General features: G+C 45.7%; 1 protein-coding gene across 3 annotated transcripts in view; it reads right to left on the reverse strand.

The window, feature by feature from the left end:
- Positions 1-21,063, reverse strand: part of ABCA1 (ATP binding cassette subfamily A member 1) — an 81,458-nt gene that overhangs the window by 24,405 nt on the left and 35,990 nt on the right. For all 3 annotated transcript variants that reach the window (XM_085317776.1, XM_085317767.1, XM_085317784.1), the window contains exons 7-20: positions 16,383-16,469; positions 11,644-11,884; positions 10,894-11,033; positions 10,054-10,170; positions 6,595-6,783; positions 5,482-5,687; positions 5,212-5,388; positions 4,360-4,582; positions 3,778-3,999; positions 2,787-2,991; positions 2,119-2,232; positions 1,446-1,617; positions 749-880; positions 95-234 (exon numbers count right to left, since the gene is read on the reverse strand). In XM_085317776.1, the coding sequence (XP_085173902.1) occupies positions 95-234; positions 749-880; positions 1,446-1,617; positions 2,119-2,232; positions 2,787-2,991; positions 3,778-3,999; positions 4,360-4,582; positions 5,212-5,388; positions 5,482-5,687; positions 6,595-6,783; positions 10,054-10,170; positions 10,894-11,033; positions 11,644-11,884; positions 16,383-16,469 (2,365 nt within the window). The remainder of the gene's footprint in view (positions 1-94; positions 235-748; positions 881-1,445; positions 1,618-2,118; positions 2,233-2,786; positions 2,992-3,777; positions 4,000-4,359; positions 4,583-5,211; positions 5,389-5,481; positions 5,688-6,594; positions 6,784-10,053; positions 10,171-10,893; positions 11,034-11,643; positions 11,885-16,382; positions 16,470-21,063) is intronic.

The raw sequence follows: 21,063 nt of genomic DNA on the forward strand, positions 1-21,063 counted from the left end.
ATGAGCTATTTCAGAGTTTTCAATACTGAAGCCAAACTCTGCCAAGAAGAGGTAAAAGAAACATAAAATGAAACATAAAAGCAGCAGAACCTACCAGAGAGTTTGCTTGTCCTAGCTTTGAGTTTGTGAGGCAAACCAACATCCATTGCCATCTGCTCCATTTCCTCTTTCACCTTCTTTTCTGGCAGTCCTTTGAGWCGAGCATAGAACCAGATGTGCTCCTCCACAGTCAGCCTATGGAACAAGGCAGACTCAGAGTATAGCTGAGATAACCATGCTGGGATTCATCCCTTGAATTAAGGCAGGCATGTTTGTTTGTCTGGGAAAACATCTTTCAAGACWGAGGTTTCAGGAGGTAACTAGGGATTATGTATGTTCAGGTTGGGCCTGACTCAGTGTGGGTGTCCAGCACCAACATAAATGGTGCTCCTTGAAAGGTTCTTGACAAGGTACGCAAAGTGTCCCAAAGCACTAGGCAGGTGAAAACATTTGGCCTAGCTAAGCTGAGTGGAACATATTTCTTCAAAGAAAGGAGAAAGATGAAAGTATAGGATCTTGTTGATAACTCACAGGTACATTTGACCCCATTTATAAACCGAATGTCCCTGTACCATCTGACACCATCCCGCTGCCTCAGACCATACACACAGCTAAAAAGAGCACTGTCTTAATCGAAAGTACACTAGTATCTCCTAACTGAACTGTCTGCTGTGTATCACCAGCCCTGCATCTCATGGATGCTACTTACAAGTCGAATAGCACGTTGTGCTGTGGACAGACACCCAGATTCTGCCTGATGGTGCTGAGCTCAGAGCGGATATCTTTTCCCAGGATGAAGGCTGTGCCCGAAGTTGGAGGAAACAAGCCAGTCAAGATGGACCTGAACAACAAAGACAATAGATAAGCAGGTTCCACTCCTAGGAACTGGYTGTTGTACACATCAGCAGGAATGAATGATGAGCGGGCGGAAGCCCTGAGAACTYCCACATCAAGAAACCAGCCTGAGAAACATCTCACTAATGGATAAAATCCAGCTCCCATGGCTTTAACACCGTGATCAAAGCTCACCCACATGACCCTACTCAAAGGAAGTATCTTTTCCTTTCCTTAAAAGCTTCCCATGCTTTCAGACCCTATTCATTTCCTTATGCTGATAAAGCAGAATCACAGATGGGATTACTGAAAAATGCTGCCAGCAGATGTATTCTGGCACAACCTCAATACGAACCTGCAGTACCTCCAGTTCAGAGCATTTCATGCCCCTGTATCTGTGTACCTTCTGAGACAGCTGCACAGGTGGATAAACTCAGCAGACCTCCACTGAAATCAACAGACCACCCTAGCTCTGCGCATTGCATCTGGACAGCTAGCTGTACCATACTGATGAGGACAGTAGGATTGGGAGCCACTTCTCCCATCACCTTAAAGCATTACACTGCTCTTACATGGTAGTGGTTTTCCCTGCTCCATTATGTCCCAGAAAGGAAGTGATTTGCCCTTCGTAGAAGTTCAGTGTGAGACCATCTACAGCAACTTTCTTGCCATCACGATAAACCTTGACTAGCTTCTGGATGGAAACCCCAAGGCTCAGATGCATGGGCTCCTCCTCCTTGTACACTGCAAGTAAAACAGAGCAAAAGGGAGTGGAAGATAGGTTTTCCAGTGCCATTTAATTGTACCACAGTTGTGACACACATTCCCCCAGTCTATTAAGATTCACGGAGTAATGAGCTATATGAAGAACTTTCCACATTTCTTCCTTTGGGACAGGAACCTCCCATATTGCCCTTTAGCTCTTTCCACTTTATCGGCCTTGTTTGGACATTTGCATTGCATTGGTGCCACCAAGGCCAGCAAAAACAGGAGGACTCCTGAACACCACAAGGCTGGAGTACCCACCTACCCTTCCTTCCTGCACTCACACTGGCCAGGTGCTTCCCGGGTTTATCTTTTTACACCCACCTAGTCAATGTGTCAAAAATGTGATAATGACAAAGGAATGACCAGTTCGATCAACTTGACCTTACTCATGCTGGTCCTGCTGGCCCTTGGACTCTGCTTTCAAACAGAAACCCCCACCACTTCACTGCAAAAAGGCTCCGTATGTCCAGCACTTACCTTCTGAAGACTCCTTCTGGTCAGGATGAGGATGTTGCATGTCCTGTGGTTCCTCACCAAACCAATAGGACTTCGTGAAAGGAAAGTACCAGGGTCTGGGAATCCCATACTGGCCTAAATAGGGAAGARCACTGCATGAGCTCAGTTACTGTGGTCCCTTTTCTCAGGTCAACTTTTAGGATAGATAGGGAAATATTCCACCCCTAGCAGCCAYCTACGTTAAGGAAGACTAAGGAGATCTGCCTCAATGAAGACACAGTCAGTGCTTCACATAAGTGCAATCTTTTCTCAAATTTCACTTTAGTGTTAGGGGACATGTGCTAGCAGGTATGCTAAGCACCCCTGTGTGCTGCTGATGCTCTCAAGTCCTCTTCTTCAGCCCTGTCTGCAGAAGTAGCAGTTCAGAGAAGGGACCAGCTGAAACAGAGTAAAGCTTCTAGCTGAGCTAGCCTAGCCATCACTACAATGCGGCACAGTCCTCGGGCTGGGAAACAGTCACAGCAATTAGCAGCAACAGCCTATAGTGTTGCTGGTCTAGGATTTTCCTCCGTGACCTTTCTGCAATTCTGTCTAAAAATGGGCCCAATATAACATCCTGAAAATGAGTAAAAACAGAGAATCCACGTAAAAATAAGATGTCATAGTGCTCACCCAGAAGCAAATCTCACCTGGGAAAACAGACTCAATGTACCAGGTCATGACTCCATATAGGAAGGTGTCAAACAACATCATGATAGCCGATGTGGTGATGCTAAAGCCATCTTCTTCCAATGGACTCTCAAAGAAGTTGTCCCACTGAACACCTACTCCCTGCTCCTCAAACAGTGCAAAGTACTCACAACCGAAGCCAAAGGCTACTGGAGACAGCAGGCTCTGCAAATGGGAAGCATAAACATGCATTAAGTTTTCCACAGGTATTGAACTATCAACTTCCCTGGGCTATGGGAAATGGCCCAGAGCCTCACAGGAAAAGTCAAAGGTCTCAAAAGTGTGACTAAGTTTACAGAGAAGGAGTGATCAACTGAGTTTTACTTCTATGTTTTGCAAGCAAGGGAGAGTCTGAAGTATCTGCTGGAYTAACACTCAGAATTCAGTTTGCTTCCCTATTCCTTCTCTTGCTCCTTGCATTTTTTATGTGAAGGAAGCCATCATCAACAACAACCCTCTCCAGACAGATAAGAAATATTATAGAAAGGAAAGAACCCAGCCTGTTCCTTCCAAGAAAAGGATAGCAAATTGTGCTACCTCAGAAACCAAGAACCGTAACTACTATAAACTTCAGAAGGGCAAGATGCAACTGCAGCACTCTGCTTCTAAAATCCCATCACTGACTGCAGCCTCTCCTCATCTCTGTTGACCATACCAAAACCACCTTCTTCACAATGCCCTGCATGTTTAGCAGTTCAGCATCATCATGGTATACAGGGATTCAGGGAGCCTAATGTGGCTGAATTACTTCTCCTACTGAAGCCAACAAAACCCTCCCAGATAGAACCTACTGAGCTGGTAGAACCTATCAGCTTCTTCACTAAGTCCTGCCTTGGTAGGCTCTTATACAGGCTCTTATCTTCCCCCTCAGATACCACTGTTGGACTACAGAGCTGCTGAATGCCATAGTGGCAGAGTACCAGTGCCCAGGACAGACTCTTCAAGACTTACTGCAAAGATCTTGAGCGAGAAACTGATGTAGTCCTGCCAGGCAACACACAGCACGTAGGGTAGGTACAGCGTGAAGTAGACAATGCCCCCACAGGCAGCTGCCAGGTTGGCCCTGGAGAATACAGTGCTGATGAGGAAGCACTGGAGTATGGTCACAACAGCGAAGATGGAGAGGAAAACAAACACCACGCTGGGGTCGCTGTAAGGCAGCAGATTCCCCATCTGGCAGGAGAACAAGATGTGCATCAGGCTTTGAAAGGACTCTTCAATATAGGCAGTTTGCAGAGCTGCAACTCAGAGACTGGGGTTGCTACAACTGGCACAGTACAGCAGCCTTCCCAGAGTGGGGCAGGAACAAAGGCATATTCTGAAGAGGATCTGTTACAGCCTCTCCTGTCATTTTCAATAATTCAGCCCTAGTCCCAAAAACCTATTCCCAAAAGATTGCTGGCCAATCCACACCCACCACCTCCTCCACAGCATCAACACAAATCTGTGGTTAGTGGGCTGCAAGCTAGTAAGGCTCTAGATGCTGCTGCCAAGGATTGGAGGGCAAGAGAGGGACCACTACAGTGACCTCACCTTGAGGATCAGAACCAGGAGGCCTGCGCTCATCAGGAGAGGGATGAGGCTGCTAATGAACCAGCTTAGCCACAGGATGCCATTGTCTAGGCCCATAATCCTCATTGTCTCCTTCAGTCGGGCTTCCTTCTCGTACACGATACCCTTGATTATCACTGCCACTGAGTAGATCCAGGCCAGAACCATGAAGAGGGGCATGGAGCGGCTCATGACACGCAGAAATCTAACAGTGGGAAGAAAAGGGGCCAGGACAACAGCAAGTGAGAAACTTCAATGCACCTACAGATTTAACACAAGTTCTAGCAGAGGAAGGAGATGGCTAAGGCTTCACTGCAGAAAGCAACTTTGTACAGAGCATGACACAGGATCAGTGCCTCACCATGAGGCAACACTGGTGGGTCTAGAGCACACTATCGGCCCAGAGCAGGAGCTGGAGCTGCAATTCCAGCTCAGTAAAAGAGCAGGTGCAAAGAGCTGTCTTATCTGGGGACCACTCTCAACTGTCTTCTTTCCACTCTTTCTCTGTTTTTTCCCCAGTGTGCTACCCTTGACTGTATCAGGTCTGGAAATAGAGGAACACGTCAGGAACACATTGCTGTTGTTATCCTTCCACCCTGTACCTAAGTGCTGCACAGAACTTTCTGGGGAATGGTTCCACAAGTATCACTAAAACTTCAGTGCGATGTGCAATTAGTGCAATGAAGCACTAATATGAGGGATTAGGGAGGCTAAAGAGATCTGCTCCCACACTGATTGTAGGGACATGCTCATCCACCTCTGAGTAGCAAGAAAAGCCCATGCCTCCAAAGCCACCACACTCCTGGGAGCTTTCAACAAAGCCTGCATACRTACATGTCATCCACGTAACACGGATAGGGCATCTGCTGCACATAAACTCCCATCGTCTTCTCTGTGCCTGTCTGCACTCTGATGATGGCCTGTTCCACCACGTCCTGCAGGTAGGCAAAGCCACCCCAAACATAGCGCATGTCCTCAAAGGGGTCAGCCCGGGGACCAGGATCCCAGTACCTGAGCCGACAGAATGAGACCCTTCAATTAGAAATCCTTAGCCAGCTCAGCACCCATGAGAGACTGCTCCTATAGCAGCCAATCAGCACTTACCCATCTTTGATCTTGTTGGTCCTTTCCACATTGTCAATGTCCATGCGTATCTTGTATTTGACATGATGAGGGAGCTCTATGCTGTTAGGAGCTATTTCAGTGAAGACAATGCCAGCCCAGAACCTCCTTTCATCCAGCAGCTCCAAGGACTTATTTATAAGCCGAACTTCTGTTGCCACAGGCTCTAGTTTGTCCAGGTTGACACACTAAACAGGGACAGATTTGGAGGCCCAGGGAGTTCTGGTTACACTACAGACAGGATGYGTGTTTATGGGCTCAGGTTACCAAACCAGAATGTGCTTTGTTTAAGTTTGGGGTGGGGGAGAAAAAAGAACTCTGCAATGCTAATACTGTGTTCAAGAAAAAGCTGCAATGCTGGATTATTTTGCAAGGGCTCATGGTAGCCCAACAAATTGCTAGACCTGTCAGTCTTTCCTGTTTGATGGTCACCTGCCAGTCAAAGAGATAGCACTGAGAAAGACCCCAGCAACCGTATTTTCCAGACAAGAGATTAGGTGGCATCACAGTGGTACCTACAGGATCCCATCTGAGCATCAATTTCCATAGATGGAGGCTTATTTTCTCTGTTATCACTACACAAGGTTTGATCCAAAAGATCTAAAAGTCTGTGGAGAGACTCCCAAGGACTTTGGACCAAGCCCCTGACAGGCTGAGGCCTGTCCCTGTGCACTCATCTGCTGAGATGGCTGAGTAACAGAGTAAATTTCACTATTTGCTACATCTTCCTCAACTTAAAGCAGCTTCTAGCTTCACCTGCAGCCCCAGCTAAAATGCGACACAGAAATGTGAGCTGCTGAAGTGAGTAGCTGTGATCAGTGATCCGTTAACAATTGGGTGGGAAACCACACGCACTAGCCAAAGTGAGAGCTTCAAGAGCAAGGCCTAAAGTTAGGTTCCCACATCTATATTTAGACACCTAAATGAATCGTATTTTCTAAAACACTCAGCACTCAACCCTACTAAAGCCTGGCCATTTACTGAGCAAAAAGTGAAGAATATAAACCTTTCCTTCCTTGGAGCCACCCCACTGCATGTGTGGAGCCCAAGCTGCTGCCCAACCCCAGCTCCTCGCCCATGCCAGCATGGCCTCACCTCCATGAAACGGGAGATGGTCTGAACAGCCCTGTCTGTCTCATTAAAGGCATCCACCCAGGTGTACRCTGAGCCATTTGCTGTCTCAAACTCTTCTGGGTGCTTTGACAGGAAGCGGGCAATGTCTTCCACAGTCCAGTTTGAAGCAGGCAACCGCAAGTCCAAGAGATCTTTGCCTTTCAGCAGCGTCTGCAAGTATTTTTCCAAAAGGAGATAGTTCTATTGAGAATTCATGTTGTACCTCCCCCATCATCATGAAAATCAGTAACACTTGGGGAAAATGTCTTCTTAAAAAGGTGTAAGAACATTAAATCAGGACTCTCCTCAGAAGTCACAACCACCCACCTGCAAGTTAACTGCAGGATTCCCCATTTCGAGTGAGATCAAGCAGGTGCTCTCTGTAAACACTAACTTCCAGCACAGGCCATACACTGGCACCAAGAGCCGTCAGCCTCCAAAAGCCAGATCTTGGCCTAGGAGTCAGAACATCTCATTTCTGCCACCGACTACTGATGGCTGAGCGAATCACTCTGTCTCCCTGCACCGCTGTCTCTTGCACCATCAACCTACTCCATCTGCTTGGGTTGAATTTTCCCAAAGGACAGGCCTCTCATACTGAGAACAGCATGCTGGAGTCTTGACAGCTCCTGGTGCCTCAATTTACTGGTGCCTTACAAGCAATGTTCCTCCCTTCTCCGGGTGCTTTGCAGGCTGGCTTGCTGCCTTTGTGTCCTGCTGCCTCTCTSCCAAGGAGAGGGCAGCAGAGAGCTACGCACAGCCTTGAGAAAACACAGTAAGCAACTCCCAACCCTGCGCAGAACTCCTCAGCAGGCAGGCAGCTGCAGAACGGAGCAAGCTTATCCCTTCCCCAATCCAGGGACAGACGTCCTCCAAACAAATCTCTGGTTCTAGCTGAGAYGGAGGGGGGCTCAGGCACAGCTGGAGATTGAACTCCCATGGTGCTAAATACCAATACCAACGCTAAGGGCTGGGGCGGCTTTCTCTTACCTGTTTCTACTGTAACATTCAGATACAACCATGGCAAGTTGTGATGTCTTGCCTCTGTGTTATCATCTGGGACAGTGCCTTTTTCACCTGCTTTAACTGCTAACTTTCCAATGAAGGGTTGTTTCCCCACTACATATATGTGCAACACAGCTGTGGTCCACATAGGAGCACCTGGCAGTACAGCAGACCCCAGGCCTGCATGGCAGATGACAAAAGGATTAAGGGGAGGAAGGCAGCATTAACTGTAAGGAATACTGCTAAACCAAAAGAGGGGAGAGAAAAAAGTCAGCAGGAGAGAGGAGACAATAGAAATCCTAACCAATAAAATCAGGAAGTGGAATCTCTGCTAGAATGAAGAATGAAACACTGGACAGAGGTGAGGATCTTCCTCATGTGCAGCTGTTTCCAATGAACCAGAAAGCAAAGGGTCACAAGGTTACAAAAATAATATCACATACTGGGAAAACAGAGCAAAACAGGCCAAGCTGACAAAGAAGAGCACACGAAAGGGAAATCAGGATGAAAGGGGATCAGTTGCGCTGTGCTATCTTCACCTTTGGTCCCCCAAGGTCAGCTCACCCTGTCCTCCCTTGTGGAAAAGGCACCACATCGGCAGGGAAGGGACTCAGCCTCATYGCATTCAGCAGAGACATTATTAGCCTGGAGGGACATTTCTCATCCTCCTCAAAGTTAGTATGTGCACTAACATCAAGATGGAAATGTCTGAGATGAGTGAGAAAAGCATTTTCACCTCCTTCAGCGGGAAGCAATGTGTCAAACAGATGCTACAACCCAGAAAGCTCGGAGATGGTAATCTGGGACATGATAGCATAGCAACCTCAGTGCCTTACCAAGAGCAAAAGACTGACCTTCCCCATGACAGCAGCGCCAAGCAGCAGCTGTATGTTTTAGCTTATTTGTATACGGGTGACCTGTGCTCCATCCCCATGTGGAGCAGGATGTAGCCTGGGAGCTGCCCAGGCATTTGTAATGAATTACTGCTTGTGTGGACTGCAGTGGGTGACAAAGGGACTTGTGCTACTGCAGCAACACAGATAGATGAAGAGCCTGGATCACTGGGAAGATCCAGCAGTGCCTACCAGAGCCAGTAGGGTTAACAACAAGCATAAAATGCAAGCCCAGGAAAACCTAGGGCTTGTTTAAAAATGCAGTAAAATTCACTTTTAACAGGACACATGATTGCAAACCAATATCCAAATCTCAACTTTCTGCCAGAGCTCTCTGCCACTAATGGTTCAATTTACAATTGCTGGGCCTGATTCTTGTCTCCCTAATGCCTGTGTCTACACAAGTAATTTCCACCAAGCCACAGACTCAGGAGTGGTAACGAAGATGTCTGTCCTCTCTAACCTGCTGTGTTCATGAGGAAGTCTACCATGACAAGCCACAAGCTATTCCATGTGTCACTACAGTGGAGGAAAGAGGGAATGAACCTCAAGGCTGAACAGATCTGAGGAGATCTCCTCTGTACAATAGACATGTTAAAACAGTCACTCAGCTGCCTTGCAGAGATGGCAGTAAAAGCTACTCCAAACTGCCTCCCTGACTCTTGGTCTTACTAATTCAGTTTTACTTCACATTCCAAAAAAATCACAGTACAGAGGTGCAGAGACCCACCCATCATAGTTACACCTGCAGGAAGGAACAGCAAGCTAAGCCACTTGCCTTTTTAATCCACAGATAATGCCCTAGTAATACAGGTCTAACATCTGGCTCAGTGCTCCAGGGAACCTACAGGCTGGCAGGAAGCACGTCCGATCAGAACAAGACTACCTGCCCCTTCTTCACGGTCTACTGTGCACAGCACGTTATGAAGGGATTGGCCACAGAGTGACATATGCTCTTCCTCCTGAGAGTACTTAAGTATTACTAACATTAGTGTACCGTGCAATTCCAAATGAGTTTACAGCTTGTGCCCAATTACTGCCGGGTGTCTAGGTTCAGCTCTAACATGACATCCATTCAATTGCTKGTGTACTCAATCGACCTGAGGGCACTTGGCACCTTCCAGGATCTGATTTCGACATCTGATGGCTGACTTCACTGCCTTCACAACAGCAGCTGCTCAAGAGAGCAGGGCACGGTACAGGCGGTTGAACATGTCACCAGCCTGCTCTCTGTTTTACAAAAATGCTAAAAGCCAGATATATATAYTACATCAGGGCAGCAGCGTGGAAGAAACAGCTCATTTTCCAGCTGAGGCAGATGAAAAACAGCAGGTAAACATGTTCTGCTCTGGTTTGCGGCAGGATGTTACATGACTGAGGGAATGCCCAGCATCATGCAAGAACATAAGGTCAGAACTGGTCTCAAAAATGGCTCACATTCATACTTTTTATCTACTCAGCTCACCACTGAAGTACTCCCTAAAATAAATATTTTGTCACTCATTGTAGAAGGGGATGGTGATGGCARGGACAGCATACTGACCCGAATCAGATCCATTTCCTGGCTACTTTCCATGAACGTCCAAATCTTYGGGCTTATCTCCTCCCACATTCCCCCGAGGTCACGAAACACACCCAGCTCCTGGAATGTCCTGTTCACCTGTTGGTAGAGAGGAGTGGAAGGTTATTCCCAAAAGCTGGCACAGATCCACCATTGGTCAAGCGGGTGCATTGACCTGTACAGTGAAGTACCGAGTGTTGCTTGTATTTGAATAGCACCTCAGCTTCTGCAAGGAAGGGAGCAGGAAAATAATATGCACATAAAAGGAAAAATACAGTAGGGAGCAGGGGCCTGTGGCTGACCAAGGTCTGCTCAGAGCCTGGTGTTTCAAGGCTACTTCCTAACAGCTGGGTAGAAAATGAGTCTGGCTGGCAGTGAAGGGCTCACAGCAGCAGTGCTTTCCAACGCTCTAGAAGACTCTCCTAGGCCAGCTGAGAGAGAGTGCATTAAGAGAACCACAATCAGAAATGATTGAGGATCAGCTGACCAGCCTGCAGTGGAGGAGAGGAAGGACACCTGAAGGCTTATTAAAGTCCTTCCCAGTTCCGTATCAGAGGTGCAAAGAGTGCGGGTAATTGAAAACCACTAACCAGGAAAGCTTTCAGTGAGGTCTGTAAAAGGAGTTCAGCCTGGCCTTTCCTCCTTCAGCAACGAGYGTATGGGAGGTGGTAGAGTAGGGAGGTTCCATGCTTTCTATGCAGTCCTTTCTAGGCTTGCATTTAGGCCCAACTCAATACACAGCAGCTGAGCACTACAGCCAGAGCACATACCATGGAGTAGTACATCTTACATTCTACATAAAGCAGGGACAACTAGAGTTACCTCAGACATGACCTTCCTTATAGCTGGTGTGTCTGGAGTGTACAAGACCTTCCCCATCAGCAAAGGTTTCAGAGCTCTCCAAATAATTCTGGAGAGTGGGCTGGATTCCAGGTTCTTCATCAGCTCATTGCAGTAGGGTGCTGAGGAGGGAAGTGCAGAGGTGAACAGCTGAACAGCACTGCAACAACTGCTGAAGGCAAATGCCCCACTTGTGTATGCTTTAAGACTAGTCACAGCTGAAAGCACAGAACTTATTACTAAAAAAAAATCCTCTACTGCAAAGCTCCTCAAGAAACTCTTTTCAAAATATACCTTATGTCAGCAGTCTGCTCAGCAAACCAGGAGCAGCTGCCCAGCCTCTACCGTCAAGAGCCACATTGCTAGTTCTGCACAACTCACACAACTCAGTGCACAGCACAAGCAAAACCTGCACTGACCAGGCCAGATTTCCAAAGGCTGCAGGCCAYTGGGCTCCCTTTCCCTTTGAAGRAGGACCACAGCACAGCACAGCAGCAGACTCTACACAAGGTGCTTGAGAGCTSCTTGCATGTTAATGCCTCTGCTGGYCTCAAAGGCACATGCAGGAGGCAGCCTTTGGTTGTTGAGACAACATGCATGTACCCTCCTGAAACAGCACAAGGCATGCTGCCTTTCAGGACCACTTGCTTTCATCAGGGAAGATTTGGGAAACATTAGAGAAAACAGCCATGAAGTAGATAGGACCTGAGGCCATGGCAAGGTTACACTTACTTGTGGAGTTATCATAGAAATTAGTAACGTCATCTTCAGTGCTGTTCCCTCCAAACAGTGCTTTGTAATTATTGTCCTCATACCAGTTGAGGGATTTGATTTTGAGCCCTCCACCTTCAGGATGGCCACATACAATGCGTGAAACAGCCTGGTAAATCTGCGTAGAGGAGTTGGAGGCATTCACATTGGTCAGGAACATCACCTCTTGCCTCATGTCTCTCCAGCTCCTCATGCTCTGCAACTGGAGAGGCAGATCACAATGAAGACAGCAACAGGAACAAGGTTGGTGAAGGAAAAGCATTTTGCTATTCTGCTTTGCATTGCACATCTACTGTTGAATAGCTGAGGATCCCACTCGATGCAACACTAACTGAAGAGGCTAGGTAGMGCACGTTTCCCCCACAACAGGGGRAACTGTAGAAGAATGCATCTGTTGTGAATGCATAAAGACCAACCTCATCTCAAGCTCTTTATTCTGACTTTTCACTTTCAACATCCTAGACAGTTCTTGCTCTCCCTGCCTCCTCTCCATTCCCTCTCACATGGAAGGAAGCCACTTCCTGTCCTCATTGCACAACAGTTCACATTCCAGCCTGCAGACTCCCCTTCATCCGGGGTGGAGCAGGCAGATGAGAGTAAGGAAATAATAARGAATGAGTGAAGCTAATCAGATGCAGCTTTGCAGCTTTTAGAGGGGCAGCCTTGCAGAGCTGCAGGTCTCATTGCATTGGTGCTGCAAACCAGCACAACTCTGCAGGGGTCAGCAAACCTCCACTGATGTACACCAGGCAGAAAAATCGACCTTCCAGACCAGTATCACTGTCCCTGTCCCAGTRTCAACAGTACTCTCAAAAAAAAACTTGAAAATAAGCCCAGCTGCAGCTGAGGGTCTGATCACAGCTTGAATGTTTTTACTCCATAGCAGGCAAAAAGATGCAACACTGGAGCCTGACTGGGATGACATGTGCCTCCCTCCACACTCATCATCTGACATAACCATTGACCTGCAGTATGTCATGGACAAAAGCACCAGGTGGCCAGCCTAAGACATTTCACCAATATCTCTACTCACAGACAGGGCACAGCTCCCTACATGGGGAAAACAATAAATTTCAGTGGGCATTGGCTTATGCTGCCTTCAACCATTATTCTTGGACTCCCTAGTTGGAGACATAAGAACATCAGAGTGTCTATACTGGATGAGACCAGAAGTCTGTTTAGCTCAGTAATCTCTCTCTGATGGGGACAGTGAGTGGATGCTAGGAAAAATAAGGTAAGAGAAAAAATTTAGGATACTTCCGCCAAGTAATCATCGAGCTTCCAAGCATTTTCAGCTCAGAGAACTTTTGTCTGTTTACTAACACCCAAGAAATTTCTTACATAGTAAACTTCTAGTGTTTAGAACCGTAAATACTTAGATTCCACCACATCACTGTAAAGAACCTCTCCTCTAACTCCTCCTAAACCTGACTACAGCTAGCTTTGTATGGTGTCATAGTTTTTGCTTTGGAAGAGAAAGTGAACAGTCAGTCTCTATCTCTCTTCTCTGGCCCACTCMTGTATCTATAAACCTCTCTCATATCTCGAACTCATCTGCTTTACAAGCTGACAAGTCCCAGTCTGCTCAGCTGCTCCCTACGTGGGAGTTATTCCTGACTTCTGGATGTTCTCACTGTCCTTCTCCAAACTTAATCCAAGTTTTACTTTGGAGTCAAAGGGACCAGATCTGTAATCCGTATCAAACAGGAGGGAAAACCATTGATTTGTATAGTGTCACAGTAATACCTTCCATTTAGTTCTCTGTTTCTTTCTTAATGTTTTCTAGCGTTTGATTTCTTGACTGCTACTGATCTCTGAAATGTCAAGCAACATGAAGTGGGATGATCTTGCCATGCTGCCCAGTACATCAAGATGCACTAGTAAGGGTAAGCCAGTTGGTGAAATGCCCAATTGTAACTGCTCTTTGGAAGTATCTCAGAAACAGCTTCAGCTGCCACGCAACTTCAGCTGCCCTGTTTTCAGAGACAATGACGCAGAGTCAGTCAAAGCCCAGATGCTAGTTTTACTCTTGGTTTTGTCACCTTGTTTAAATAAAATGCAGGTAATCAAAGTCTAGGATAGTTGGCAAAGGCAGCCAGTGACAACCTAGAAAGCGACAGTGTCCTCGAACGTTTCAATCCAAATTCACCCAAGATAAGCGCACCCGGAGTCACTGGCCTTAAACTAGGGACAAGCCTGACCCTTTGTGTTTATTTGCAGGACTGTGCATGATTTAGACGTGCCAACATCTGGACAAAAATTCCAACGATGCTAAACGAGAGCTACTCTGTGTCACATAGACAAGGAGGCTCTATTTTTAGCTGCCTAAAAACACATGACACATTGATACGATCAAAGACAGTTGTTAGAACAGCTAAAACCTGGGGATTGAGGACATACGTGTCCAGAGTTACTGCTTTAAGCATATTTTCATTTCCTGACTACTCACTGCTGCCTTTGTCTGTGACATGGTGCCACTCAACCTGGTTCCACATGTTTAGTGTGGCTAATGGGACATTGACATCATGGGACATGAAGTGAAAAAAAGTTATGGCAACAGCTTTCCTTGTTTACAACACAGCTCATTCGAATTTTGGGCTTGATGATTCCTGAAACAAAAGACCAATGTTGTGTTTGAAGAGTAACTGTTTATCAGTGTCCAAATCAAAGGCAGTCTCCTTAGCACAATCAGCTGCGTTACCTGAAGCACTCCCTAAAATGGCAAAGTTATACCAATAGAAAGGGCAGCTAATTTGCAAGTAAAAAGTGTTAACTGTCTTGCAGAAGGCTTGTATTAGCATAAATCCATTGTTTACATATGATTTTAAAACACAGTTTGAGCAATCAGCTTTGCAGCACCTTTGACAACAGCAAATTTACAAGCAACATATGTGCAGAGCTGCTCCGGACGGCTCTCACACTTCGCAGGGTTACAAGACTATTTCTTCTCTCAGCAGCCAGACCTGAGTCTGAGGGTTTCTTAATAGCTGCTCTCATTCTCAGAGTTTAATTTACCCTCCAAGCCTGATCTGAAGAGCTCAAGGACACAGATCTGATCAATCTCCGTACTCAAGAGACAAATATTTTGTTCAGACCTTCTCTAATTAAAATTCCTCGCTAGAAGGGCTTCTAGACGTGGCACAAACAATAGCTCTCTCCTCCCCTTCCAGCTGCTACCCGGCGAAACAAGGGAGCGAATCCCTCCTTTTCACACACAAACCAGCCTGCCAGACAATAAGAAGTAACTTTCGGTCAAGCCATCTGGAGTGGCTCACACTGTACGCAGAGGAAAAAGCTGCCTTTGTTTGCACAGTAATAGGGCAGAAGAAAAGGTACTCCTACTCAAAACAGTTGCCAAGCAAAAGGCACGTTACTCAGGGACGTTTTCGGCCACATCAGCAAACTGAACATCACATGGTTTCAATTATTTTTATCCCAGATAAAAAAAAGAAAAAGAAAGAAAGAAGAAAAAAAAGCAAGCCTAAGTGACGTAAGGGGAAACAGCTGTAACCGAACTGCAAAGGGCAGCATCGCTGCTAGCAGCAAGAGCTCTGCCACCATCTCAGCCAAAGCCGATCTCAAAATCATCTCAACGTCCCCGCGAGCGGGACGCGGYGGCGGGTTGCGGGACGGGCGGCGAGGGACGGGTGCCAGGAATTGCTGGCTGGCACGGCGCTGGCTCCCGGCAGCCGCCCGGCCGTGGGAGTGGAGCGTGCGCTAACCTGAAGTGACCCTCCGCGCTGCCTGCTCGCCGGGGTTACTGCCGTTCACGGCTCCCGGCGCTCGCTCTGGCACGCAGACGGAAGACGAGCGCAGGGGAGGAGGAGGAGGAGGAGGTATTGTTTAGTTTAGAGGGTTGCGATTCCTGCTAGAAGAAGAGAATGTTTTTGCCTAGTAGCAGCACTTCAAAGTCAGAGCCAGCCAAGAAACAAGGAAGGTAAGTTTCTGGCTCAAATGAAAAAAAAAAAGGTAGATCTGGGCTCCTGACTCATGCTAGTCATGTGGAGCTTATTTTTTTAATTCACCGTTTCACCTGCAGAAACAGATATTGACAGGCTTTATAATGTCACGTTGCTCATATAAATTGCTATTTATGTTCTGCCAGAGGCTTTCTCAACAGTGTTACGATGCCATTGCACAGGGCACCACCCAAAGACTCAAGAACAATTTCTGCCCCAGAAAGCTGATAATACAGAGAGCAAGTAATAGCCTGTAGCTACTAACTTACAACAYCTCTTCCACATGCAAGTCCTCACCATACTTAGAGACCAATAGCTACAACCACATAGCCCCACTGCCACAGCTAGGAACTGTGAAAATTACAAAAGAAGCAAAGCTCCACGTGCAGTCTGCAGGGCACTGCTCSTCAGCAGATACATCGCAAAGGCAACTGTTGTGCCACTGCTGAGGAAGGGAACCCAACAGAGAAAAAGCTTCTGAATTCTTGCTCCACCCATAAGGACCCAGTCTCTAGCCATCCATCTCAAAAACTCCTCCAGGGAGTTCAGGGAATTCAGCACTCCAGGCACCAAGAGCCTGCAAAGTTGGTGCTGTCTCTACTGATACAGGGAGAATGGTTTCAAGAACAGCCCTGGACTTGACTTCGAGTTGCACCAGATAGACTTGTACTCCTTGTACTCGACAAAAGGCTCAGACAGCAATAGTGCAATGTGTTCTTCTGGGAAGAAGCAGCAGCTTACCTCTTTAACGAGCTTCCCAAAGCTCTGTGTCAGAGCCTCCATGGTTTCTGAGAGATCCCACAAGGAGGAATTGAAAGAGATCCGTCTCTGTAAAAGAAGAGAAAAGGAAATTGGGAGTCACTGCAAGGCACAAAACAGGAAATGAAACTCTTGGAAATGTTCTTGTAATGTCCTTGTAGGAATGGCTGTCCACCTTGTCCACAAGACAGAGTCCTCAATGAGGGAGCCCAAGAGTTGGCTTTCTATGCAGTCTTGAGCTTCAATGATATCAGGCTTCATGGCCCCACAGTGTCATGGACATACTTCTTTCCCTCCTCACAGGTTAGGTACACTGATACTGTAGTAACCAGAACTTTCCTAATAAAAGCACAAAAACACATGCACTTCTACTTTCAGTGCAAAAAATAGTTTTCATTCCAGGTCCCAAAACAAGGACAGCCTATAGAGCAACATGTGGGCAGACCTGAAATCCCACAAGCCAGCCCTAGGCAGCAGAAGCCAAACAATTTAAGGGAGAAAAGGACCACATGGTAGACACAAGCTTTCAGCAAGACTCCATAGATGTCAGTCTAGAAACTCTGCGTCTCCTGCTCCACAGTACATCTCATTTCCTTCCTCATCACCTAAGTCTTCCATGAGACCTTGATGTTTTCAAACAAACCAAGCACATCTTTTTAAATAGGCAGATTCTGCAAAACAGCAGATGCACACACCACACATGCAGGAAAGAGTGACAGCCTTCAGAAAGCACAGCCCTCAAGGAGCTGTACTTGCTTTAGCAGTTCCCTGCCCAGACAGCTGCATTGAGGGCAATTTTTTGTTTCCAGTTAGTCTCCATGTAACTGGTGCATATGGTTTTTGTGGGTTTTTCTGTTTGTTTGTTTTTCTCCTATTCTTATTTCTGGGATGTAACAAAGCATTATCTTGTACTGGAAACACTTCATGAAAGAGAAGCACTAGACTCTTTAACCTAATAATTTAGACACCATCCCTCTTTCAGAGGAATCAAAATCATTTTCTAAGATTTCACATTAGTAATTACATGTTACAACATTTGAAAGCCGTTAAAGTCACAGTATTGTGCCACACAGAGGAATGGTCAAATTCCTTATTTTTAACGTACATCTTTTGGATTGAAGCTTCTCATTTTCCTATCTTTTCTAGGGCATTTTTTGGAACCTGCTTGAATGTCTGGAGGCTTTGACATGCTCTAGCTGATTTGCTGGAGGGAGGTTACAGCTGGTCAGAGTGTCAGCTGATCTAAGTGGGCACTGCTCAACTGATCTGCTGGGCTGTTTGTACCCAGTTAACTTTTCTGTGTGCTCAGTTAGTGCCTGCTCCAAAGCCAGCTGTGAAGTCATGGAGGGTCTCAGTCAAAACTCACCATTTGGGCTAAAAAACTGCAAATCAAATTCCTCATAGGCTAAGTCCTTCTTGAGACACTTTAGCAACAAGATGGGGTAAAATGTCCTAGATATATTCATGAAATGGACATGCTTTCTCAACTCCATTTCCTTCAAGATCCACAGGGATCTGTGCAGCTCAACATACTCAAAATGATTCAGAGACAGAGTGAGGATGAGAAAACAAAGTTTTCTGATGATACTACTTGGCTGAGAGTAGTCAAAGTCAAAAGCCAGTTGCAAAGGATTAGTGAAGGACCTCAGGCTGACACACTGGATGGTAAAGTGCCACACAAAATTCAGTGCTGCAAAGTAATGTACATAGGGAGAAGACAGTTCTTCTACCTTTACATACCCTCTGATGGTTCTGAACTAACTACTGCCACTCAGAAGAGATCTTAGCTTTATAATGGTAAGACAAATCAACATCACTATAAATCCACAGTGCACTCCCCTCTCTGAAGTACAATGTACAATTTTGGATTCTCCATCTTAGAAGGAACACAAGCACAGAAACAGGCTACAAGTACAATTTAAGATACAAATGACTTTGGAAGGGAGAACAATAGACCATGGTTATTCCAGTGGGATCTGTAATGATTGAGAGGGGATACGACAGAGGTCTGTAGAATTACAAAGGGTATGGAGAATGTGAATAAGGGATGATGGTTCGCTGTGCTTCATAATACAAGAAGTAGAGAGCTTCCAATGAAAAAAAAATGGTTTAAAATAAACTAAAGAAGTTACTTCACACACAACTCAGTTGTCAAAATGTAGAATTCATCTACAACATGTAGGTACCAAATGTTAACGTAGGTTTGAACAAAGGATTAGACAAATTCATGAAAGGAAAAAAATTCTGTCAAGATCTATTAAACACCAAGATCCCAGTAGTATTTGGGGAAGTTTGTGAGCTGCAAGCTACTGAAGACTAGGACAATGTTTTGAGGAAGTATTGCTATATACTTGCCCCATTCCTGCATTCTTTGTCCACTATAGGCCACTGCTAGAGTGGCACCCAAGGGGCACTGAGCTGAATGGGTCTTTGTTCTGACCCAGAAGGAAATCTTAAAAGTCTCAAGGAGTCTGCAGACCTGCCCAGAGGTGGGTGCAGAACCCAGCATCTCCCTCTGTTAGATCCTTCTTCCCTTACAAATTCACAGACCTCCCATGTTCATTTCTTACCAGAGCACACAGAAACCAGCTACAGAGAGAATTTTGCTGTAGTTAACACCATCCTTTGTATCCTAAAAATCCACTCAGCTGATTACAAGTCACATCTCCTGATACAAGGAGAAATTGAAAGTTACAAGAGGCTAGTCTTCTCCATATGGAAAAGTATGTCATGGATTTCCCTGGAAAATAACTCTTTGCAAAGACACCAACATTTATTACATTAAAAAGATCCCTCTAGATTCAGTTTACCTCAAGTAAGATTGATCCCATTGTGCGAGCATATGTTGTAGGTGTCTGCACTGGAGTGAGGAGATCAGTTATTTTTTTCCCAGTGAAATACTGGAAAACATAGCCTGTCCTTTCCAGGCAGATAATGGAAAGGTATTAAATTTCTAGTAGTATTTGAACAGAGCTGCCCTGTCCAATCATAGTCTTAGTGGCTAATTAAGTCATGCCCTCACTTACGCTCATCTTTCAGGGCAACCAACTTCGTAACACTCTTTTGAGTGATGTGTTCTACCACATGCACTCTGTGTGCTTGTGTGTGCATGTTACAAGGCTCAAAATAGAGACCAATACTTGAGCTAACCAGAGTCAACTGCGCAGTCAAGATAAACCCTGAGTAGCTCCACCTAGGAGCTCCCCTCAAAAGGACAACTAACTTACGAATTTAACATGCAGTAAGATGCATCTGTGTTTGAGATGGTGGGAGGTCATGACAAAATTCAGCTACTATCTGCAATATAACAGCTAATTGCTTCTGCTAAAAAAAGCCCTTCTCAAGTTTTTTTTGTAATAGTTAAAACTTTAAACAGATCTTAGTAGAAACTTCACACTTAGCAGAACTATTGTTTCACTTAGCAGAAAAATCATGTGCTTTAAATTTTTCCTTTTCTTTCCTAAGAGCATAAATCCCAAAGTATGGCTGTAAATACCATTGTGCTTGACCTGAAACACTCAAAAGAGCAAAGAAAGCCACAAGTTCAATTGCAGCTTGTACTTACATTAAAAGACCTCTTCTAAAGCCATTTGTCAACTGGAATGCATTTATTAGTCAATACTTAGTTCACGATAACCATATGACAAAATGCCACCCATATAATGAAAGGAAAAAAACAATTAGATTTTCACGTGTTCACCCACACTCCTTCAAGGACCACTACAGTACACAAATCACAATACATTTATGGCTTATTACAGACCCACACCACTGGAAGGGACAATGGAAAGCACTGTTATGCAGCACTGTAGAGATGCAATCCCACATGACCAATTTAAGTTATCTCTGTAAGTCACCCCTGTCTACTTGGTTTCAAAGCTAGGGAGATCTGCAGAAAGGGGGTCCCACAGCCATGTAATTTTATGATGTATAACAGTCCCCACCCATGACAGTACCAGCCCAGTGGGACATCTCTGACTTACTGTCATTGTTCTCACTAACCAGGAGTGCCTGTAACCTTCCCCAAACTGCATGGTTCTTCCATGGGACAATAGCTCTCCTGGCACTGAGAGAAAGCTGAAAAGGAAATTAGTGTATTTGGGGTTAGAAGGTTTTGTTTCTCTCTTTCTCTCAAACCAGCTCCTCTTGGCCCACCTTAATCTCACCGAATGCCCCTGGTGCAAGGTAAACCTCATGAGGGACAACTGTGCCCTCAGGTGACTTGCACTGTGTGTCCTGCACCACACAGGACAGTCCTTATTGTTGGCCAAAAAGGCTCTAGAAGATGGATGAAGATTAAGACATGTGGGTCCTGGAAAGAAGAGTCTGACTTCTGAAAACGTTAGCTGCTTCTAGTGGTGCGAATGCTTGTCAAAAACGAACTCTGATCCTCTGCCTCGCCTCCCTGTGATCACTCCCAGACACTCCTCTGGGTTTCCACACGAATGGCCCTCCCTAAATTGGCTCTTGTATGAGAAAGAATAAGGAAGCACACTCAAATCTCCTCACCATGCCTCTGTGATCATGGCTCTATCTGTTCTCTCACTCTACAGAGCACRAACTGATATGTTAAATGAAAGAATCATACAATAGATTGGGGCATAGCTAGAAATGCTATTGTAATATTTTAATTAGAAGGCCTTCTGTCTTTACTGTACTATTT

Source organism: Rhea americana, unplaced genomic scaffold, assembly GCF_003343005.1.
Source record: "Rhea americana isolate MKP2758 unplaced genomic scaffold, rheAme1 scaffold_115, whole genome shotgun sequence".
NCBI classification, from domain to species: Eukaryota; Metazoa; Chordata; class Aves; order Rheiformes; family Rheidae; genus Rhea; species Rhea americana.